The following is a 25182-nucleotide window of genomic DNA, read 5'->3' on the forward strand; positions in this document are numbered from 1 at the left end:
AAACTCTCATTAATTTAATCGATGATAAATTTGCATGAACGATGCCTGCGGTATTTCGTCAACGTGGAGAGGGTAATTAATTTACTTTCGTTTAGAAGAAAAATTAGGAACAGATTATATAGTTAGAAATGTTACTACCAGCAATTTTGGCGGTCGAATTAATCGCTGATTGAACTTGATCGAAGTTATAGAATATAGATGATAAATAAAGGCACAATGGACACAGGAGCTCGGGATCGCGTTCGCCACTGGACGCGCGTCGCTCAGCGCCGCGGGTCGCGCAACGGCGACGACTGGAATCGCTTCTCCCACCACCGTGCCTCGGACGTTCTGTCCGCCGTGCTCGGCGCAGAGCGCTCTCGGCCGCGGTCGGCGGCGACAGTAAACAGCTGGCGACGCTTCGCGTCAGTACGATACGTAGAACGGGACCGTGCGGAGCAGGTCCGCCCGTCGTCCCCCTCCCCTTTTCCCTTCCATCCAATTATATCCAGGCGAGAGATCCCCGACCGACGCATTTCTCGGCCGCTGTCCAAGACGGGCTTTCGTCGTCGGGTAATCGCTCCGACGCAGAATAAATCCCGCACCGACTGTTTCGTCGACGAGGAAAGCCGAGCGGAGCAGCGTCGTCGTGGAAAAGCAGCGGGGAAAGCGGAGGCTCTTTGTTCGGCGCGACTGCTCTGCGCATAGACTGACAGTGTGCACGGCGCAGCATTGTTTGTGTTGTGTCGCGCGGTTGGATCGGGGTGCTGCTCTCCTGTCGACCCCCATCACGCGAGACGGGCCGGGGACAGCTCGACGACGGCGTCGTCCCGGATAGAATCGCGCGGTCACTCCAGGGGGACAATCCAGTGACAAACGGGCACACGGATCGTCGTGACCCCGTCGCCGAATGAACGGCGGTGTCGCTCGAATCGAGAAGCGAGCGAACGAGAGAGCGACGGAGAGCGAGAGAGCGCGGCGGCGGCGGACGCGGTGGCGTAACGCGGCGCGCGAGTGCTTTGTTTTGCCGAGCAGCTGATCCGACGCGACGGGGCAGCTACGCTCACGACGGACGGACGTACGTGCGACACACGCGTTCGCGTTTATCTGCGGCGCGCCAGCGCGAATCGGCCGCGCTCTCGCCTCGCGCGCGTCGACTACGGGGACCCGGAAGAGCCCCGGGATAAGCGCGTCCATCCTCGACGAGGCGCGCCTTCCTCGGCAGATCTCAACCTTCCGACGTCGATACGGTCGGGAACCGTAGCGGTAAGTCGGAGCAGCGTCGATTGGCCCCGTTACCGAATCGATCGCCGACGCTTCGTGTTGCCAGGACGGATTTTCGTCAAGTCTGACGTAGCACAACGCAAGGGTGTCGTGAGTAACTAAATCGATTTTAGCGATCGGACGCTCTTCTTCGTGGAAGAGGGGGGGAATAGCAGTGGCGATACGGATACAAATCCCCGAGAGTTCCGCGCAGAAAATTCCAACGAAACGGACTGTGATGTTTAAATCCCCGGCGCGGGCGGTTGGTTAAGTGCAAGTCCTGAACGCGCTCGCTGGAATCAACTCAATGACGTGAGCCGTATGTACGTCGGAAGCTGCATCACTGGAGAGATTATGACATAAGTCACGAGAGAGAGAGACGGCGCGATTGACCGCGGCGTTACTCGTCGTCCCTCACAATAAGCGGGAGCAAAATTTTCGAGCGGATTGAACGCTCTCGGTCGCCGCACGAGGAGCGACGTCCCGGCCGTCCCGCTGTGTTGTTTGGCTCCCCTCCCCCGCTCCTGAGTGACTTTCCTCGCTAGCCGCGGCGAGGAACAAAGGAAACGACGCTACTCAAAGACATTGACGATTCGAAGTTTCTCTTTCGACGATCGGGAATCGAAATTCCCCCGCCCAACGCTTCCAACCGATCCGGCTCTCGCGCGCGAGAGAGAGGGGTATCTGGATGATACTCTGCAACGCGGCGCGATTGTCAGAGGCTTTATCTCAAGATCGACGGCGAGGCTCGCGTTGATCGATGCGGCATAGTCTTGAGGGGGCCGTCCTCGCGAACGATCGAGAACGTGGGGTACGGCCCCGATCGAGCTGACTAAGGGAAACCGTCCGAACCGAGGGCCAGTCCTGCTGCTAATAGGGCCCACGGTGGAGGGAGGGATCCGTGGACGGATATACCGGGGCTATTTTAGCAGTTTCTACTCTCGTCGTGTCGCCGTAAGGCGCCTATCCACGCAACATGCTCTACATCTTCCACGTTGACACCGGCACCACCATCACCTTTGACATCAAGCTGGCACTGCAAAGGTAAGAGATATATATGCAATAATGAAATTTTCTCCCTATATTAAAGCATGAGTACTTTGCTCCGATTAAACGGCTTGTAAAACGTTCGCTCGAATTACGTAAGAAGCAATAACCGCCTCGTGTCGGAGTGGAATTCCGGTTACGTGTCGATACTTAGCGATAATAATAAATGTGCGTTAATAATCGCGGCGTTTAGCGGACTCTAATAGGCCGCGAATCGACGCGCCTCGCGCGAATCCAAGGATCCGCCGAAGGCTAACGAATTGCAAAAGTGTGCCGCCTCCGTCCGCGGCGGCGGCGGCGGCGGAGGACGTGGGCGGAAGACGTGGACGCGTAGATTCGCGCGCGCGTCGTATTGTATACATTTACACGCGTCTCGCGCCGAGGTCCTTTAGGAAAATCACGACGCTAGGCATCGCGCCGAAAATAATACACAACGAAATCGGCGCGGCGCGGCGCAGCGCGACGCACGTGGGTGTGGGTTGGCTCGTGGCGCGCACGAGTTTGACCCGACAGCAAACTCGGCCAAGCTGACGACACGCGCGCATGATGCAAACGAGCGTCGCTCTTTTGATACTCCGAATACTCCGACCGCTTCGCTCCGGCTCATCTCCCTTCTCCTAATCATTTTGCAACGAACGGAAATTACAGCAATACGAAAACATGCCTTTTACATGTGTGAATCTTTTAAAGAGGAACAATGTATACACCTGCAGTCTTTTGTGCTTTCTTTGAAATTTGAATATGTAGTTTTATGTTGCCAAAAGTCCAATCCCCCTCGGCATTCTGTGATGTAAATGTGGTTGCTGAGGCAAGATCATCGGTAAGAAAACTGAACACCTTGTGAGACAATTCTTGTTTTATCTGTGGTATGTTTTTCCGATATGAAACGTGAAATATTGTAAAACGTGTTCTTTCTTTAATGACCTTGCCTTAATATTTACACGTGGAATGTCAAGAAAAATCGATTAATGCAAAAAGGCACTTAACTATATATTTAAAGGGAAAGTGCAATTGCATATATATCTTCGCGCGAAAAAAGTAATGTCATGGAAAGTTTAATCTCGTCATCCTTCCTCTTTATTTTCCTCTCCATTTTTCTCTCTATTTTAATTGTCAAGAGAAATATTCCCTGTTCAAATTGCTAGAATCATCCTGTACAACATTCCACAATTCGCCGAATATGTATTACGCAGAAACTTTGATATTTGATGAATATTAAAGTCCGCATAATATTTTTGCGATAATATAATTCGAGATATTCGTTATTAAAATAATAATCGCAAGTCGTGAAGCAAGTTGTGGAGCACTTTGCGTATATATCCGATAAGAATCGAGATATTTGCAAGAGTAGAAGCATCTGACATTTTAATCAGTCAGAGCTTCTTACCATTAATTACAATATTGTTATTTTATGCAAATTGATACGGAAGGATGTGAAGAAATTATATATTAACGTGCATTAGCGTACGCAAGGTGTTGCTTTGCATTTTTATTCCTGCACCGCTAATTTTAAGGAAACCTTTTAACGGCACTGCGGCTAAAAAATTAAAGTAACAGCGTACAATTATTTATCGTATACGATAACCAATTGATGACGGTATCGTGGATGGTAACTAATTGATGACGATTACTTACGTTTTATTTTTAAGAGAGAACCGTCAGGCAACTGCGTTTTCGCGCTAAAAAGGAAATTCATTCCATTTATCACACGATCGTTTATCTACGTCGATGAGGATCGACGCTGAGCGGTGGAAAGGGGGAGGGGTAAGGAGGAATTATAATTTCTATGCATCGGTTTACCGGTATGACAAACGACCTTCGGTTGCGGATGGAGACATCGTGTCGGCGCGGCGGGCGCGGTGACCCGGGTACGTTCGCGTCTCATCGCGGCGGCGATAATGCGCTTTTCAGAGAAGAAACACGCGTGCGGTTCTGACGCGCGTACTGAAAATATATCATTTGGCTCGCGCGCGGTGCGCGTTCTACATCGTGCCGCGTTTACGCATGCCTGCCGAATCGCGTCGTCAAATAACGTGCCTCGGCCAAGCTCTTAATGCGCAGCGTTCTAAGGGAAGCGACAAATTATAACAAGGCTCTCTCTCTCTCTCTCTCTCTCTCTCTCTCTCTCTCTCTCTCTCTCTCTCTTTATATTCGAGTGACGTGACGTCAGAGTGTCAATTGAGTAAAAAATTACCAACGACGTTTAATGGTATACGAGGGCGATTGCGTAATCGGAGCACAATAGAGCCTCTATGTGCAACCTAAAATTGGCGCGTCATAGCTTTCGGATTATATTTATTGTAATAAATCAGACTCTTTTATTTTTTTACGATTCATTTACCATCGATTTCTCTTTGTGCGTGTCCCTACGGATTTCTCGGAAGTATTGGAGCGCTCGTTTCCCGGGTGCATCGATAGATTAAGATAGCGACCGCGTAGACACGGTCATCGGCCTCGTTCGTCGTCAACAATTAACGATCTGTGCAGTCAATTCGCGAGGGCGCCTCGCCCCGATTTGTACTTTTTTATTCTTCGCGTCTGCTTAGTAATCGACGGTCGAACAACGAGTAAATAACGGTAAATAAAGTCGCGACTGAATGCTGAGCTAGGCGATCCCTAATAGTGGTGGCATCTGCAAAAAACGATGGCCGTCGCGCTGGCCTCTCATATCTCGCCCAGTTACCTTCGCTTTGTTTACGCTAGTCGATAAGGACTATCTGCGCACCACGCGAATGAAAATCACGCGAGCCAACTTCGCATTCAGCGTGAGTCGATGCAAAGCGTTATTCTTCTTCGGTCTTGTTATTCTTCCCACGTAAACACATCTCGCGCGAAAATTCATGTAAAATACATGCGGCCGTTGCGATCATCGTAAACATGAGATTTTGTTTACTCGAAATTATTCCGATGCATTATATAATTAAGACATGAATAATATCCATTCTCAATTACCTATCCTGCGACAATAATTAAAAATACGTTTTTGTCTGCTAATTCTCTGTTTTAATCAATCAATCTCTTCTTCGGAAGAAATTTTTTCAAACAAGGCCTCGTTTTCAAGAAAGGTAACTGAAAGCTGAAAGACTAAAAATATCGTAGCGTTCCTTCGGGTTTGGACGATCTTCAACGAGTTATGCGCGTCATCCAGGTTGTAAGAACGCCTATTAGCACGCAAATAATGTATAACTGCTGATTGAAATAAAATAAGCGTTTTCTCTCTCTCCCTCCCTCCCTCTCTCCTATATTCATCCTCTCTCGTTCTTTCGCAAAGAAAGAATATGTTGAGGAAATCGCGACGATGAACACCGCGCCGTCGCGTGCACGAGTGAAATACGAGTCGTGCTGTAACGTGACGTGCGTAACCATCGACGACACGCAGTCTCGAGACGCGGCGAGGCGCGCGGTTGAACGCGCTCGTATAGTCAGCTGTAGAGTCGACCACGAGTGACTGGCGATAATTTCGCGCTCGGTACGTTTTCTCGTGCCAGACGCGCGCGAGGAGGCGCTTTCGATCAACGCCGCGTTAGCGCAATTCGAGGTCTTTAATTCCGACATTTAAATCACTCGTCGCCTCGACATCTCGGCCGATTCAATTTCGCTGAGGAAACGAAAATTGAGCGTGGATTACATAAACGAGCGGCACGTCTTCGCGCCGAAGGGGGGATGTCGATCTTCTTTTTCGCACGTTATTCGCACGGCTCGCGAAGACCTTAAGCCCCATCTACATAAGTCGCAAACGCACAACGCACACGCAAACGCGGAGAAAAAAAAAGAACGAAACGTCAAAAAAAAAAAGAAAAGAAATTAAGAGAGAAACGTCCGCGTTTGCATTTGTGTTTTGCGTTTGCGACTTATGTGGATAGGGCTTTACGACTCAGGGACTACGTGAAAGGCGGTTGATTTGTCGCCTGTATCTGCGGGCGGAATAATCGCGCGACAATTTTATTAACGTCGATGGTGTAACTGCGAGCACGTCATTCCTCTTATTATTAATACGCCGCGCGTTTTCTTCCCTTGCTCCTCCGAAGAATACTCCTTATCCGTTAGTTAACCTTGCACGGAGCACGTGTCAATGATGCCCGACGTATCGCTCCGATTCCGATTTTAAGCGTCATTTATGACCATCATTTCCGAACGTAGACGAGTCTTTAAGACTTCTTTTTTTTTTTTAAACGTAAAATAAGAATGCGTATCGATCGTGCGATATGCGGAGACACGCGTTCTAAATGATTGCGAGAGCGAAGCGATCGAAGAGGGAAAAGGAATTGCGGGTGTTAAGAGGTCGAAAATTAAAAACGTGTCTGTCGCGGTAGATGAAACTTAGGAGTGCAGTGTAACATTACGCGCGATTACACAACGCTCCGCACGCTAGTACGTGATTACGTCTGCAATTTTTTTTTATCTCTTCCTTTTTTTCCTTTCTTTTTTTCCTTTCTTCATCCGCCTCTCGACGCTTTTTGCATCGCAGTGCACTCGAGCCGTGCGTGATTGACAGAGTGGTGGCAGTTTAATTACTCGCACGCAGATTTTCGAGGCACGTGCAGCACTGCCACCGTACTTCAAACAGGTACGTCCATCTGTTTCAAGAATTAATGGCAATCCTCCATCACGTTACGTCAGGATTATACCGAGCGAGGCCCCGCGATTGTCCTTACGCGAGCACATCTATCTCTCGTGGCGTTATTACGGCAATCGCCGCTCTATCGCATTAAAGCACACTCACAATACGCGTCCAATCGTCTTTTTACCCTCGTTATTTCTTCGCTGTTGCATCGCATCCGGCGATGGAAACGCACTATCCGGCAATTACGATCGCAATACGAGCTCTTTACGGAAATCAGGTCGTAAACAAGCCTAACCGCCTTCGAACCGAGCAGTGCTTCTTTCTTGCCTATAGGCGTGATATCGCCCTTGATTTACTGAAGCGGAAGAGAACTTTCTCAGTTTCAATCAGTGAAGGATCGAGAAAACATATGCAATGTTTAATATTTTTATTTATCGGCATCGCGGGAAAGGACATTTCATGTTTTATATTTTTGTCTTAATTGTACAAACACTATTAAATCTATGATCTAGGTATCTATTTGTATCTTAATTATATTATATTTTTTAAGTATTTTACTATCTTTTTTCTTTAGTCTTACAATATATTTGAAAATCTTTAAAGCTTTGCATTACGCCGGATACGTTTAACAAGTATCGGTATAATTGTTTATTATTCTAAGAATTACAAAGAGGGTGGAGGGGATGGAGTTCCAGGAATTGTGTTCAAGGAAAAGTTTGCGAGCGGAAGAATCTTTGTTCTATAACATTCAAATGTGAACTTTTATTCGCCGATCGCTCATGCGTAATTGATTTTTCTGTGCAGTGTCAGCCAGCTGATGGAGGCGATCGAGAGGGAATGTGGTGTGGTAGCGGCGCATCAGGTGCTGCTCATGAGCGGAGGCGAGTGCTTGGAACAAAATGCACGTGTGTGTTCCTACTCGGCTGGAACCGACACGAATCCGATCTATCTGTTCAGCAAGGCCGCCATTGAGAGCAGTCTACCGCCCACGCCAAGTATAGATTACGGTTCCGGTGAGTAGCTAGCTTCTTTTTCTTCACCCGCGACTCTCTTATCGTATGAAATATTAGACGATTTCCTAATAATACGTCAACTTGCGTAATTAATGCGGTTCGATTATATTAATCGGAAGATATTTTATCGCGGCGAAATATGCTGCTTTTTTTTTTAATGAGAAAAACATTATTAGCATTAATATTTCTCGGTTCTCTATACGAAACGTGATGAAAGAGAAGTATCGTTGCTGATGACGTGTAAACGATCATGTTTTTGTATGTTAATCGATATCTATTATAATCTTGTACGTGCGACAATATTTATATACACGAGCGTGTATAATATCTCGGGATGAACCGGTTCTCTTCCCGTAAGCGCGATAAATTCGTGAACTCATTCGAGATATCCGATAGCGTATCATTAGACTCTCACGGCTTAATTCGGTCAGCGCTGCGAACGCGGGATTAATTTCGACTAAATGAGGACATTTCCGAACATTTCGAGATTCCATCACATCGCGTGATTCATTAGCGGAAAATCGGAAGGACGGTATCGATAAGATTCTTATCGTTGATTTCCTCGGAGAAGAAAGAATCGAAAGTGATATTAACATCAAAGTATTCGTCATCGATTTGAGGACTTATATTCCAAGAATATTGAGCTACATATGATGCACGCTTTTTATTTTATATCTCGTGATGAGAAAAATTAAGGAAGCAACCACGCGATGCTTCTTTTTGATAGACATACACTCCTGCTCTTATCCCGTTATCCTTAACTCCCGAGAGTTTAGTTAGGCTCGGTGAGTTGCGCGTTGTGTCCCATTTTATACTTTCTTTTAGTCACTCTCTTCTTTGTTTTGTTCCCGTTAGATCGCCGCGTGTCTGCGGCTCGCTTCATTACCGCGCTCGTTCTCTCTTTCTCTCCGATCGTATGATCGAGGCGCGAGCTATGATTTAGCAGCACGTATATTTCTTGCGGTGAGTCGTGTTTCTAGACCGTTCGTGATTCGACCGCAAATCACACCCATCGCGAAACCAATACGTCGATCTAGCGATCCAGCTAGCCATAGATCAACAACTTTTTCCAAGAGCAATTAGAATTTAAATATTAGCAGAACTTTCATATAAATTATACCGTTAATTTTATATATTGAATTTATGTCGCATTAAGTTGATTATATCTCGATATTTTTCGCATATTAGTTTAATATATCAAAGTTAGAAAATATACATGATTTGATTTCTCGACTTCACATTTTTTTTTATGTATGTGACTGTACGTTATGTAATATTTTGTTACATAATCGGAAGAGGAGGAAAATATTCGAAAGATTTATATAAAGAAACATCTAAAAAAATTAATGGTCTTTATATTTTGTACATATCGTTTCATTAGACATAAAAAGTTTCTCTTGAAATTATTACAATTTTAAAATTCATTTTTTTATACTAATATTTAATGTTAAAATGAATAATTTCAAATGTTTCGCTCTGCATAAAAGCCGTTACATCTGTAAATGCAACTTAATACATGTATATTTTGTTGTGTACAATCGTTTTTATATTTTCTTCGATCTATGTCTCTCTCTCTCTCTCTCTCTGTCTTTCTCTCGCTTTTGTAACGACCGCAGGTGCGATAATCATGCAAAAGGTGCTAGATTCATTCCAGTTAATTACACCTTTGAGGATACCCGATGTTTTCTTGTGCTATCATGTCACGTCCAGCACGACGATCCAGCGCGAATACAAGATAATGGTAGGGTATGGGAAGGACTTGATTATTTATCCGGGATTATATCCCCGTTAGACCGCTAATTGGCATCAGAATGTAGAACGACAACGAGGCGCGTAATGCATCCGATAAAATCTCCATGTCGCGAAAACTTCGCCGGGTCGTAGACGTCGCCGCCGCCGTGAGACTTTGACAGTCCCCGCGTTGTTAACGTGACGCTCGTGATCCACCGTTCGACCTGATTCTGTTATCCACGGGATAACCATCTGGTTCTCCGTCCACACGCGCGCGCACGCGAGAGCAATTGCATCTCGACGACGTGACATCGAGAGCGTCAGATTCCCGTTGCATAGAGAACGCGAAACTAGGCCGCTCGGCACGCGGCGTGACGCTTTTCCGCGGAGTCGCAAAAATAGTCAATCAGTATAATGCTTCCCGCCGAAGTTCCCGGCGAACACCCGAGGCAGCATTAACTCCGTCGCTCACGGAGACTTTTCGTGCGCGATATAGTCAAGTGCACTCGTCTCTCTCTCTCTCTCTCTCTCTCTCTCTCTCTCTCTCTCTCTCTCTCTCGAGACAGAGAGGCGAGAAGCGGATACGCGGTGAGAGACATTCGTTGAATTATGGCGGACGTACTTCTGCGGTCGATTGAATTACGACGCGTTACAGGCGGAGGTAACTCAAGGAGTGGACATTTACGAGTCCGCGAGGCTTACGGCAATGTGCGAATGATTCGAACTTCTATCACTGTAGCTCTGAACTGTCAATGTTTATGAACCTCGAACGAATGCGCGCGTTAAATAGTATATAGTGGATCGTTATATTTGCTTTCGCACTAAAGGAAACGCCGATACCTTGAATCGTTAAAAATTTATCGCAAAGTATTATATCTTGAGATGCTCAACTTTGGTTAGGATTAAATTAAGTTCAGGATTATCGACCCTCCTGAAAGACGACGTTGGCTGTTGTTTTGGAGTGTCATGAATAGAACGGGACCATTTATCGGGAATCGAAGACATCGACGTGACGTTGGAATTGTCAGCTGATTAGGAACACCAGAGAGTGCCTTCATTGATCGCGGAGAACGTGAACCGTGATGGGAGTAACCGGCTCGAACTGTTTAACGCTGGTGTTATTTGTTCAACGAGAATCTTCAACGAGAATCTATTCTCGGTTGAAACGAAGAAGACACTTTTATACCTTGCCCGTACTCTTTTAGCGCGGTCGTCCTACACGGATATCTGGAGAACCTCTCTTACTCGCATGTCAATTCGCGGCGTTAAGTAGTCCGAGCAATGGTTTTTCTTCTTGCCATTAAATCCAATTGACTCGGACTCCGCAGTCAGCTGAATCTCGTTCGCGAAGATGCGAGAGACGCGAGCGAAATTGCATTTGCCGCGAGACGGTATCACGCGATATTTTGCGAGACTACCGTTATCTCACCTTCGACTTGCAATCTTCGATTTTCCACGACGGTGACCTTGATCAAAGTTTTATCACAGACCAAACGGTACAAAATCTTTCTCTTCGCGTTTTGTTATCAATTATTTCTGGGATAGGGAAAATATTCTCATAAATTTGCAGGATCGGACAGTATCAGATCGAATAAACAGCCGCAAGACACAAGCGATAATGGATAATATTTATGTTGAATAAGATATTTATAATCAGGGATCAAAGTGTCACAATAGTAACGATGCAATCGATCGGTGTATCGTGCGTCTGTCTTATGTGCGTCTATGTCGTTGCACGTTAGCCTTATTGGAGCACATATTTCCTTGCGGTATCCATAAATATGTTCTTAATATACACGTATTATTATCTGCCTGTGACGTGATAAGTTTTCCTCTTTTAATAACCGTACGACACGTAGTCTCGTTTGTGCGATACGTAATATCGCGACAATGTAAAAAATTAGACCCACTATCGCGTTGCAAGGAGATACGTTTGCACCGAGCCGATTCGAAAACTGCAGTGACGCTGGGCGATAGCTTCGCCCCATTCGGAGTCGACGATCTCGCACGCAACACGCTCACGCTTTGGAGAAAATAGATATTGCCAGTGATCAATGAGCGAAAAAAAAGTGTTGCTCGCCGGGAACGGCGCGGCGCTTATACGTGCAGCATCGGTAATAACACGCTGACAGAAAGTTTCGCAACATTGCACAAAACTCGGTAACCTGGCGTTCGAAAGTAATCGGGGCGATTTCCCATGTGAACATCGACGACGTTAGCGTACTCCAGCTCCATTTTTGTGTTTTTGAAATAGAGAACACTTCGCCGGTCAGCTTTGCAAAATTTACTACGACGTTAGATCTCCCGCGCCCCGAGACCGAAGTTAAACCCGAGAACAGTCGCGCGGCGGGTCACCGTGACCCAGGCTATTACGTTTTCACCCTGCATACGCGCGTGTGTGCCAAGTGCATGTGCATATAAAGTCGATACCGTAGCTAGGGGTTCGTTAGGTTACCACACGGGGCGGTTTTTCATTCCTGGCTTCCAGGGAAACTTTCTAAACGGATAGCGAGACAAAGAAGTACGCCGGGATATATTATTTACTGCGTCGACTACTGTCTTGTATCTTCGAAATTACAATAAATTGTACTTTAAAATTACAATAAGTTGAAAAATTATTTTTATCCAATTATCTTAATAATTCCACAGCGAGAATTGCACCTGCTTTGCTTTTATATCACCGTGAAATGTTTGAAAGAATTCCGTTTTTTTTATTTTTTATTGCAGGAGCGACTTTTTCTTATCCGCGATCATTAAATATCTCTTCTAAGCAAGATGTGAAATTTGAAAATTAGCAGATAATCGACTTGTAACATTCTGAATTCTGCAAGAAAGTTAACTTTCCAGAGAGCATTGAAAGGATGTATAGTTGAATCGTTAGTGATATTTTATATGCGTTCCCGTTAAATTAGTAACAACGCAATAATCAGCGACTTAAATCGCTCGCGCATTAAAGAGTTATATCGTTAATATGTCGTGAAGGAATCGCGTGTGCTTCGACTTAAGGGCGAAATTGCAAAAGTAATGTCCGAGAATTGGTCGAAGCAATAAAGCACGAAACACGTCGGGGAACGTTTCTCGCTCGTTGGTCTGACTTGGCCGAGAGGCGGTCGATTGAAACCTCCGACGCGGCGAGACCTCGGACAGAACCGCGGAAAGCAATAATACAGCGTGCGCGCGTATACGAACAACTCGGTCGTATGTGCATACACGGGGATTACCGTAATCGCGTACATTGCTGCATCGAGTACGGTAGCAACAACGTTGTCTCAGATGTGCGAATGCGCGCGCGTGCGCGTATAAATGTATATTGTATAGCTGCACATCCTATCGAGGCTGTCGCATAGGGTGACCGAAAAAAGGGATGGAAGAATTTAGAACAGTACTAAAGCAGATAGCTCTGCCCTAGTTTCTAAAGTAGACGTTTCTAAACAGCACCGATAACAAAAACGCTGATAACGTTAAACACACTAGAATGTGTCGCCGAGATACATGTGTGTTTGTGTGTGTGTATCGTGATATAATATATTTTCCTATTTCGATTACTGGAGTTATGTGTGTGAAACAGTAAAATGAATTATCTTGAGGCGTTTACTCGCTGACCTACTGGGTCATGTTTATTTTGTCTATTTTTAACATTATATGCATCTACGTACTTTGAGCCTTTTTTCTAGATCACTCTATATGACTACTGAGTGGCGACATATATTGCGCCAGGCCATTTACTAAAGCGACGAACACTCCGATAGGTAAACATACGTGCAATTGACAGCGTCGGCTTATCAGAACTTTAATGTCGTTACGAGATAGTCGCACGTGTCACAAGAAGTCATACGTGTGCCCCGTTCAAAGTAAGATTAATAGGATGACACGTAGGAATCTCGATGTCGCTGCTCACCGCAAGTGTCTGATGCTGAATTTACATCTACGACTTAATGTTACATGGTCGCCGTAGCATCGCAAGCTATCGTTATGTGATAACAATATAGTCGTGCTTTCACGAATGCCAGCGCGTTGAATACGATCGTAGGCGCAAAGCTAACATTCCTCGTTTCTTTTATTCCAGAAATATTCAAATTTTGAAACTGTACTAGACGGTCAACATATTCGTATTTCCGAATTGCACGAGCTGTAATTGCGAATAAATATTTAATAACCGCACACACGTACCGCCACTGTCGGGCTTTTCTCGTAATAACTGCTGGTACTCATGTGGAGCAGTTCCACGAAATATTCCACAAAACGGTAGACCAGTACCGTTTTGTGTGCGAAGCTAACACATACTTCTCTGTAATTATGCAAGGTTGATGCTGTAAAATAAAATTTTTTCTTAATTATCTCTCTCATTATCCTAGAAAAAATTTTATTTACGTCAATATTAGAGTGAAAATTGTATAACATGCAACACGTGTTTTACGTAAATCAAATATCTCGTTAAGCGTCACGCTGTGCGACTAGAAGGCACATTATTTTTCGAAGATGATCGCAATTTAATTACTCGATTGTGCGACAGTAGTTATCGCGCAAACAACTTGGTGCACTCGCTTGATAAACACACACTCGCAACGAGTACCTGCTATTTCCATGTGTACAGTCGCGTGTCGTAACCGTTTCTACATATGCACGACAGTGTGCGTGTGCAACGTGCTATATTGTATACCGTAGTCTTTTAGGTTCTTATTTCCTGCGTATTGCGACAGATCGGCCTACGCGCTCGGCAAAGCTTTCCGCGTAACGTCGCGGCGAGTCCTTTGATGTCACCGAATCGCGTGGTATAATCATTATAATAGTTTAATAAGCATACTTCCCTTGCGGTCAGCTAGGCTGCTTATAACTGCTCGGCTGGAGCCGAGTTGCGATGCGGGACGTACGAGTAATACAATCGGGATCAGCTGATTATTTTATGTAGATCGTCCTGCAACTTTAAATCCAATAACAGCTCCTGTCGGATAAATTTTAAGTCTTCTCTTTGGGGAAAACGTCGAGATATTAAAAATTTTATGTTACAAGTGATTGAAAAAAAAAAGAGTTTGTTACACATTGAAGTAGACAACATAGGATTCTTGTGTTCTCGCTAAGGAAAAATTTACATTGGTCGAGGTATCTTTATATACATACTTTTTATTTCCTTTATTATACTGATACCTACTCTTTATTTGCATGTTTTCTCTATATTTATTTTTGTATTCACATTTATTCGCGTTTTTATATTACCATCGTGTTTCAATCCGATTTATCTTCTTAACGAACCGTTTTGTTAATTAAAGGAAAAACTTGGTACGAAAGAAAATTAATCGTCCTTTTTGCCACGGGTTTGAGCGCGGGTGAAAGTTAAAGATCGGTTCGGTAAAACCTTCGAGAAGATTAGAATGGAAATGCACTTTCTTATTGCTCGGCGAATACTCACACTTGGGGTGGTACACGGTTCGCGACTCCAGCACGGCTGTTGTTTTATTCGCGCGGGAACCCGGCAACGGCCCGGCGCGCGAGCGGCGCAACCATGCGATTTTCCGTGTATCGCTTGGCCAGAGCGTAGCCTGCAATTATCGTGTGAACGAGGCCGAGCCTCGCCGATGGCTTTGTTTCGTACTTTAATGGCGACTCTTTCGTGATTCCGCGAAGCGCGCGAGAGTCCATCCGGATTCGCATCGGGCGACGAAGTTGATCCCATGAAAAGATATTAAGCGATGAGTTAGAAAGAGAAAGAGAGAGAGAGAGAGAGAGAGAGAGAGAGCTCTCACTCATCGCTTAATATCTTTTCATGGGATCAACTTTGTCGCCCGAGAAAAGAGAGAGAGAGAAAGAGAGAGAGAAAAGAGAAGTAGCTTTGCTCTCAAAGAACGTTGTTTCATTTTCCGTGATCGTTTTGTAATCCGTACCGTTAAGCTTTTCGCGAAATGAAGGAACAATTACCAGCGGGAAAGTGGAACGACATTAATATATATTTCGTTTCCTCGAAAGTGCTACGCACTTACTTTATTTTACTGGCCATTTACTCAGACACGATCCGAGTGCTTCCTGCTAAAGCGCCTGGAGTGCCGTAAGCGCTGGCACTCCTTTAGGTATCGACAATGGATGTTGTTGAAAGGAGAACACGATAGATGCGTTTAATGTGATTTTAGGTGTAACCTATATTATAAACACGTACAAACATATCGATGCTTTTCGATCCGACTCGTATACATATATAGGTACAGCATTTTTTCAAAGCAGCTTTCCGAGCTTAGACGTCGGACTTCCCGAAACTCGCGACGTCGAAATCTAATACGCCTTCAGCACGATTTCTCCGCGCTTCAATTATACCGGCGTTTATTGCCTCTCGTCACGAGCCATCGCGTTCAATTTTTCTTTTTCGGCCCGTCCGCGCCGCGCGTGCAATTACCGTGCGAACGAGGTCGCGGACTTAGTTATGGTAGCCTTCGATGCCGCAGTTGCCGATGCATCGATTCCGCCGAGATAACGAGCGCATGGGATGTGTACTCTTTAATATTCATCCCAAATAGGCAATTATTCTGCACTTAGAGCAGATTCCAGTCTGGCGTTCCGGTCTGCCGGTTGAAAAAATCGCCTTATGAAAATCGGTGGATCGGTCGCCGAATCGATATCATTCTCTACCTCGAAGGTTCTCTTGTGCTGAACATATTAAAAGCCATTGCGAAGCTGCGTCCCACCGTAATGCAGATTTCCACAACCCTTGGAACTACGCGCGTTACACGCAAACTTTCGTTCAGGCGCGCTCTATAAAAGATACGATCGATGAAATGACGTATACGGTATACCTGCATCGGACCTATAGACGTAAATACCTTATATCGCTGCTTTATCATATTTTTGTTGATGTCTCGGACCTGGGAGTTGCTCGGATTCTTTCTTTGTTGTACGATGATAATTTCAACAGGAGAAAGATAGAGAGAAAGAGGGGCGGAGGTAAGGGAGAGAGGGAGGGAGAAACGTTCAGCTGAAGAAAAATCTTCCATACATAAAATGATGAAGATCGTTGGTTCAACAACCGACAATGATTTATGCTACGGTTATATTCTAGGCTTCCCCGTGCTTTTTTTCATAATAATGTTTATTGTCGCGAATAATATCTCGCGATTCAATTATCTCCTTCGTGAAAGTTGAAGGAACGCCTCGGCAAGGAACGGCATGCAGAGTCGATCATGTACTCTGAAGTAGATTATGGTGAAGAAAAATATGTTTTTGTGCGCACCACTCTCGTTTGCGAGAAGTTTCTGTCAAGCGTCTGCTCAGATTATCGATTTATTATCTCACGTAAAGAAGTGCGAGATAACGATAATCCACATTACGTCATAATACTCCGAATCAAAATGACGAGGAAAAATGTGCTATTATTTTTAAATGTAATTGTTAATTTTCTAAACTCTCGGGAAACAGAAATAAAATATTCATTGCAAAATTGCGCGTATAAGTTAATCTATATAATCTGCATATATATCTATGTAATAGTTGACATATTTCGTAGTAAAAAAAAGATTCCCGCCGTCTAGATTCTCGGTATGAATGATGCAAGCGAGCGGACTAAGATCGTAAGGGGGACTTTCAGCTCCGTGATACGAGATCAAAGAGCGTATTGAGCATTTTTTTTTTCTAATCTTTTAACATGCCATAAAACACGCCTACAGAAAGGAGATAAAAATGGATACATGTGTACGAAATAATTATTGCTGCCAAGGGGTTATCGTAAATCGGGACTTCCAGATTCGATAAGAAAATGCCTGTATCGTTTTCTTAACCCGCGTATATGTGTATCATATATGCGTCTGCAACGTATTTTGCTAGCGGAGCATCAGCGTAAGGAGTCGCGATAAGCTACGTAACGATTACATCCGGTACACTTCTTCCTTCACGCAGAGATTATCTGCCGACGACTTAATCTGACTTTCGAATATAGACGATGTTGCGGCATCTCGCTGTCGCCGATTGTTCGATCGCGCATTAATGAGGATACTTTTTTTTTTCACTTGCAAATCAGTATAGGGTCACTCGGACAGCGATTTATAGAGATCGAGAACGGTCGCACATGCATTATCATTGTGGAGCGGGCGTGATAGAATATGTAAAATATCGGTCTGTAAACTTACGCGGCTAGGTATATATTTATGCGCCGCGTCATACTTCTTTCCTCTGTCTCATCTATTCCGTCATCATCCCGTTTGTTCCGATCCTCCTCACGATTCTGCTCACCATCTGTTTCCCTTCGGCCCGGAGTGACCTTTCTTTTTCTCCTGCGATTTCCCGCTCGCACGCATGCATGAATTAATTAATTAATTAATTAATTAATTAAGGCCAGAAGCGCAATTTAATTGCTTCTTGGATCTAGAGTATATGACGTAAGGTTGTCGAAGCGATATGTGTCGCGACCTTGAATTTTCATCGCGTGCCAAGATTACGCTCTCTGGCGAGCCTCGCCGATCAATTATACACCTGCCACTTAGATTCAATCTACCGATCCGATAGTTTTTATCCAATTGCGACGAGCACGTCGTTAACATTCGCATTAACATTATCTTTATGTAAAAGGAGAATCTTTTCTAGTTGCCTTTGTAGCACTTGTACGATCGACAACGTGTTTCAAATTCGTAATTGTTCGTGATGAAAATTCGCGTCTTATTTGTGTCTCTGTTTCACTACTAGATAGAGCCTCATTAAATTCTCGGATTTAGCCGAGTTGCTAAATTGTACGCGCTTTCGGGCGTCTGACAAAACAGTTATTCGTCGATTTTCGTTCAGACATAGCGCGCGATGATCTAAAGTAAAAGGTAATGCAAGAACTGTTTACTAAAGTTAGAATTGAGGTTGCACACGGGATAAACGCAACTTTCTCTAATCCACATTCCTAGAGGGAGATATATTTTGCTCTGTGCTCTTTCCAGTTTATCATACTGTAATTTGCGTAATGCACAATTTTCGAAAGGTCTACGCGATGTAATATACGTTATTTTTTTTTGCAAAGTTAATCATTATTAGAAAAATATTTCAAGACCGTTTATTATGTAACTGTACAGTGTTACCCATAATTTATCAAATTACTATATTCTAGCAACAAGCGCGGAAACGAGTATTTATCTTGATTTTCGATACTTTGTTTATCACAGATGTCGACCTGCAGACTCAGATCGATGCCTCGCTGGCGATGCCGGCCACCTATCAGACCCTTTGCGCACGTGCCCATTTGGCCCAGCAATGTTGCGGCCTGGCGCGTGAACAGACGAGGATCTGCGAGAGGCTAGTTCACGATCAGCATCTCCAGCAGCAGGGCTGGGCCGCGGTGGTCGCCAACCTCGAGGACATCACGCATATGTTCCAAACACGAGCCGAGCAGTTCCAGCAGGCCTTCGTCCTGTACCTCGCCGAGAGGCAACAGCATATGAAACTCCTCGATAAGTACGATCCTCTCTCATTTCTATTTCATTGATGCGTAAATATCACTTCTCCACCAATGATGCGTAAATATCGGAAAATTTTATTCTTTTTCTTCAATATTTTTTTTAAATTTATTGTCAACGAACTTATCGGAAAGCTTTTGCAGGAGAAATTTATGGTCATAAATTAACGATAATAAAGAGAGAAGTGAGAGTTTCAGAGAATTATAGAATGTTGCTTTTACGTGCACATTAGTTGCGTAACTTAGTCAATAATTTATGAGTTCGACAATTTTAATTGGCAGGATTGCATCGAACGATACCGACGGTACGATTAATGCGCTAAGGACCGGTTCCGTTTTGTAGATTTTACCCATGCTATTCGAAATACGGTACGATTGAATAATAGTGAGAGTACGGATTAGCGATCTTAGGATGTTACGGGATATTAAACGAATTTTTTGCAATGATTTACGAGCCACTGTAGCAGTTACCAAGTCAAACGTATAGCGTAATACTACTCTCCTTTAATTACAATAGGATATAATTACCATTGAATCCACGTTTTAATTATCATAGCTTTGATTACCATGTTTAATCGCGGCTGCTTTAATTATCATTAGTTATATCGTTAATGAGTAATTAAGTGATGGTAGTACTAATTTTATCCTAAGATATGCGCGTCAAAATTCAATGGAACGTCAAATATATATTAAAAAAATTACTTTTTAATGTCTGATAATATTCCAATAATTTTAAATATTTTAATAAATATCGAAATATCGTTTTTCATGTTAAATAACGAAGTTACGCTTGAAGAAACGAATACAAATTCTATTGCAGCTTTAGCGCCGATCTCGGTACTCTTGCGAAAATTCCAATTTTGCCGGCCTTGCGAGCCCAAGCCGAAGGCTTATTGAGTCCGGACGATCAACCGAGTCAAACTTCCGAAACCGCGTCGGAGGACAGTGGGGAAGTACTGAGTTTGCTACGATGGATCTCCGCGAAAGACAATCAGAGCAGCCTGGAGCAAGTGGCAGAACAGTGCTCGCGTGGCCTGGAGCAGTTCGATGAACGATTGATGCAATCCTTGAAGGCGGAAGTGCACGCGGCCATCGATAATGCTAACAAGCAAGATATGAAGGAGATCAAGGGCCTAGGCGAGAGGCTGTTTGCCCTGGAACAGCTAATGGTGCAAACTAAGAGGATCGTTCACGAGCAGGGCGAGCTTGCTCAGGGTTTCCTGCAAAATCAGAATCGCGCGAGCAATTTAGGCGACGCGAGTGTCCTTCCAGATCTTTGCAATTCTCACCGGCGGCAATTGCTCGTCATGTTGCAAAATCACAACCAGCTGCGCGACATCCGCCGTAGGTGCACCAAGGCGAAGGAGGAGCTGTCGGTGAATATCTATCATCGCCTGAAGTGGATTATGTACGTGGAGAACAAGATGGTGGAAGTGGGCAACAAGCTAATCATATATCACGAGAGCCTGAAGCGGTTACGACGGCATCTGGAGGTTCTCCAACAGATCCACTTGGCTCCGCAAATGTACATAAGCGCGGTGGTTGAGGTTGTTAGGAGGCGCACCTTCTCGCAGGCTTTCCTCGTATGGGCGAGCAATCTGGCATGCCAGCTGTTGACTGTTCACAGCGAAGAGTTGGCACGTAGACGAGAGTTTCAGACCAAATTTGACGGCCACTTCTTGAACACCCTGTTCCCAGGTCTGGAGGACACGCCACCGCCCTTCGCAACGCAGGCACCTTCCGTTTTCGACAACGGGTTACCTAAGGTAAGAGTTAGATCCACGAGAGGCTTTGTTAATTGTTGAAATAAACATTTACGAGTGATTAATTTTTAATATCTGATTATAGCTGACCGCGGACGACATGGAGTCATTGAGGTCGCAGCTTCCAGATTTGGCGCTTACGATTTCTACGCCGGATTTGAGCAGCATCACGCAATTCTTCTTATCGAAGAGCTTTACCGAAGGCAGCACCGATGGCAACAAGGAGAAAGACACCACATCGGTGAGCACCGATATTCCTTCAAAAGAACAAGAACGCACTAGAGCGCCGTTGTTGTCCGACAGGTGAGTAAATTCATTATGTTATCGTTTGTGCAGATAAAAATGGATTACACAAACCGCGAACGTCACATGTATTCGATTTTCAGGGGCGACTTTGAATCCGAAACCGACACGGAGGAGTTTGAGAAAATTGGTCAAGCCGGCGTGGATGTGACCAAGCCCGGCGTGTTTGACGGGGCGAAACAGAAACGGCAGAAGCAAATGGAGGTTGGTGCCTCTCGAAGCGTGTCCCCCGCTTCCTCGACCTCGACTAACGTCTCCCCGCTAAACTCGAAAGTCGCGGATTTAACGACGCGTTCGTCCACATCAAGCGAACCCGGCTCTTTCCAATTTCCCAGCCTGTCCGCCACGAGCGAGCGCCCGGCGCAGCTAAGTCCGCTGACCGAGTGCGTGGAGAACGGCGCCGCCGATTCCTCCAATTGCTTGCTTCGCAGCGGCGTGAGCGGCCTGTCCAACTATCGCGACGCCCTGCCGCTCGAGGACCAACATTCCCTGAGTCCGAATCCTCCCTCCTTGCCACGGTCCTCCGTCATGTGCGACGGCCAGCATCAACAGCATCAGCATCCGCTGTCCGGTAGCGGTGGTAGCAGTCCCTCCGTCGGCGTGGGTGCTACCGACTTCATGGGTACCGAATTTTACATGGACGAATCCCTGCCGAGCAGCCTCAGCGAGCATCCCGCCGACGGCCAGCATCAGGCTATCGTGTCCCTTCTTCAGGTACTGGACGACTTACAGCTCGCTAACAGACAACTACCGTAGTCGTAGCCGTAAAACGTTCCGTAAAGTACCGCCTTCGTCACCACCCATCGATCTCTAAAATCTAAAATTAATACGTTATGAAGTGTACAACTTTCTCTTTCTCTTCTTTTCACCTTTCTTTATTCTCTACTCTTTCCCGTCATTACCTCCCGTATCAAGATGTCTAAAGTATTGCTCGGTACGTCAAACATACTAAGTAGTTGATTCGCTTTTCTTCTTTATGATTTTTAGGTACTTTGTTATCTTTATTCTCGTTAGAATGAGCTATTAGAATTGACTATATGCAAATTAGATCTCGTGAGACGTGGGTATGTATTACTGTTTGACTTATGTTTCGCAACCTCGCTCGAACTATAAATTGAACAAAATCTCCCTGATTTCTATACTGCTTGCATAAATACAGTATAATAGAGGCACGCGCGTGCGCGCGCGCGTGTATATATATATGCGTGCATCTTGATTTTTTACAGGATAGCTGGCGTCGCACTCGTTTCCCAATTCCTCAAGTCACACGTCCCTTCAGAACCCATTGAACTCATCCACACGATTTGCTTACACAAAGACATTCGTTCTAAATTTAAATGATTGCAATTTTGCGTATCGGACATTCGTGATTCAAAATTAACAGAGAGAGAGTGGGAGTTTCCCTTGACTAATCTCCTTGACGAATTCTCCTTGACTACTTCACAGAGTCGAGGACAATCCGTTGCACAAAATATGCTTTCGGGATACTCATCGGAACATTTTTTTGGCGCTCGCCATTTCAGGAGAATCTCGGTAACACGCGTGAGGAGGTGGAAAGGTTGCGGTCTATCCTGAAGACCATGAAAACGGTCGTATGCGAGGAGCTCAGTTCTGTCCGGAATGAATTGGCGATCCTGCGAAATCAGTCTAACGAGGACAAGAGCGGCATCGTCGAGATGACGGAACGCGTTCGAGTGGCGTTGTCTTTACACTCGCGGGAGTATGACCGACGTCTTCAAGAGCGCGAGCAGGAGCTGACGATCGAGCACGAGTATGAAATAGCGGACGTTAAGAAGCTGATGCAGAGTCGCGAGGAAGAGATCTGCACGCTCAAGCGTAATCTCCTGGAGAAGGAAACCGAACTGGCGGAGCACGAGCGACTGGTAGCCACGATGCGTCAGAAGTTGGAGGACGAGCAGATCGAGAGGAGGAACTTGCAGACCCGTTTACATCAGCAACTCGAGGATTATTCGAGGATACTCGAGCAAGCGCGCATAGACAGGGAAGAGGCTGTGAAAAAAACGAATGACGATAGATTCCTCGAGATCACTTCTTTAACGAATTCACTGACGCAATGTCAGAAGCGAATTCAAGACCTAGAGGAGAATCTGGTCACCGCGCGCAACGATCAGGATAGAATGGTGAAAGAGGCGACTGATAAGTTGCAGATAGAATACAAGACGGAGTTGGAAACCATTCGGAGCCGCTTCAAACTTATGACCGCTTCTACCATGGAAAGGAGCCCCAGCGATTCCAGTTTAGAGAAGATCGAAGTAAGTAACTTTCCAACGTGTTTTATTCCGTTGTTATTGAAAATGAAATGGGGGAAGATGTAAAAATGTTAATTTTATTTCTTTCAGCGAACAGACGTTATCGAGCTCGCGAATCACGAGGCGATTCTGGCGCAAGCGAGGGAGGACATGAAAGTTGCGAACGCCATGGCAGTTCGTACTGCTATCGTAAAGGAAAGGGCCGATTGCATGGCAAAATTGGACAACGAATTACGATTGGCGAAGGAAGTGGTCGAAGAGAAAAATAGGGAAATAGAGATGTACAGAATGAGAACGGAATCGCTGAGCGAACAAGTCAAGCAATATAAGAATGCGATAGATCGATTGGAAAATTGGAGACTTGGAGAATTCGAACTGAAGTCGGAGATACAGCAAACTTTGATGGAGAAGGTATTGTATCATATATCACATGCACGCCCATTTGTATATTTAATGAGAATGATGATATAAAAAAGATCACTCTGTATATTTGTTTATTTGTATATTTAATGAGAATGATGATATAAAAAAATTATTCTGTATATTTTAATATATTTTTTAAATATTTTTTTGATCGATTGTTATATATATTTTATCTTTTCTATCTTGTGTATAGATGAAAAGTCTTGAAGCGGACAAGTGTTTGGAGAGTCAAGAAACCACAGAGAAGGCTATGCTAGCGGTTTTGGAACAAAACGAAGATATTGTGTATCCTCTAGAATCTGGAGTGTGCAAAGACTTGAGCTACGATCGGTTGGACGCAGGTCAAATTGATCTAGAGGACGTCTTTAAGGAATCCGAAAAGTATGAGGTCGAGGTCTCCGAATCGAAGAAAGTACGATTGGAAGCTGATGACGATGATCTGGCTCGGCTGTCGAGGCGACTTGAATCTCTCGAGAATGACAACAAGAGGCTATCCTGCGAGCTAAATTCGATACGCGCGAGTAAAATGGCGGCCGAAGCGAAAGTGGAGGCGTTAATGACTGACAAAATTCGTTTGGAGATTGAATTGCTGAAGGAGCGAACCAAGAAGACATTTGGTATCGACCCGATGCCGGAGAGCCGCGACAAGGACATGAACGCATCGGTCGCAGTGGTTTCGGACTCCAGTTCAAGTCGGGACGCGGCCACGAGTCCAGAGCCGACGAGTCGACGATCATCTTCCAAATCGTTGTGCTTCCATCCCTCCCTTCCCTCGTACATACATAAGAAGGTCGCGGAAAAAGTCACGAAGATGGTGCAACAGGGAATTGTCACCATCACCAGCTGCAATCCAGGTGACGTGGTACTCGTAGTCTGGGATGCTGTGCACGGCAACTACGCGGTGTACCAGGAATCTTCAACTTTTTATTTCCTTCATTCGGACTACGTGGACGCACTGGACGTGGGGATGAATCGGAGCGGTTCTCGCAAGTGCGTCCTCGCCGAAGTGATCGACAAGGAGTACTGTCACGCCAGAAAGGTAAGACTGTGTGTTGTTGATTAATTTAATCGCAGAATGTAGAGTTGCATTGTATGTCAATATTAAATAATATATCATTATAGCAATAATATGAAATGAAATATAATATCTCGTGTTGTTCTCTTTCCCCAGCACGAAAATCGGTACCACGTACCACGTGGCACGAAATTTTACAGAGTGCGCGTTAAGCCACGAGATGTACGCGCGCTGACAGACGAGACAGGTTCAATGTCGAAGAGTCAACTACCGTAATTTTACGTTCAGACTGTGCCGAGAATCCCTTGATTCTTGCCTAGTACAAGCGCTGTGATCGAGGGTTTGCGTCGGCAGGCCGCGTTCGTTAGGGGACCAGCGACCCGGAACGCAAATCCCGAACTT

At 45.1% G+C, this 25182-nt stretch overlaps 1 protein-coding gene across 2 annotated transcripts; it reads left to right on the forward strand.

Annotated features, from left to right (window-relative positions):
* The first annotated feature begins 410 nt into the window (after window positions 1-410).
* LOC105448185 (RB1-inducible coiled-coil protein 1) lies at window positions 411-25140 on the forward strand. Of its 2 annotated transcripts, none has more exons than XM_011686622.1 (10): window positions 411-2286; window positions 7658-7866; window positions 18717-19005; window positions 19827-20772; window positions 20855-21072; window positions 21156-21786; window positions 22596-23345; window positions 23433-23753; window positions 23959-24804; window positions 24937-25140. In XM_011686622.1, exons 1-10 carry the CDS (start codon window positions 2219-2221, stop codon window positions 25054-25056), a joined length of 4398 nt encoding a protein of 1465 aa, XP_011684924.1. In that variant the 5' UTR covers window positions 411-2218; the 3' UTR covers window positions 25057-25140. The 2 variants fall into 2 exon arrangements, with proteins under 2 accessions (XP_011684924.1, XP_011684925.1); XM_011686623.1 differs by having other exon boundaries at window positions 21156-21276.
* The last annotated feature ends 42 nt before the right edge of the window (window positions 25141-25182 follow it).

The sequence above is a fragment of the Wasmannia auropunctata genome, unplaced genomic scaffold, assembly GCF_000956235.1.
Source record: "Wasmannia auropunctata unplaced genomic scaffold, wasmannia.A_1.0 LD336088.1, whole genome shotgun sequence".
In the NCBI taxonomy this organism is placed as follows: Eukaryota; Metazoa; Arthropoda; class Insecta; order Hymenoptera; family Formicidae; genus Wasmannia; species Wasmannia auropunctata.

Excerpts from the sequence above, each read along its gene's own strand:
- LOC105448185 (XM_011686622.1), top strand. The coding sequence starts at position 2,219 with ATGCTCTACATCTTCCACGTTGACACCGGCACCACCATCACCTTTGAC. Across the intron at positions 20,773-20,854 it reads TCGACAACGGGTTACCTAAG|CTGACCGCGGACGACATGGA; the intron begins GTAAGAGTTAGA and ends ATCTGATTATAG. Across the intron at positions 21,787-22,595 it reads CTATCGTGTCCCTTCTTCAG|GAGAATCTCGGTAACACGCG; the intron begins GTACTGGACGAC and ends TCGCCATTTCAG.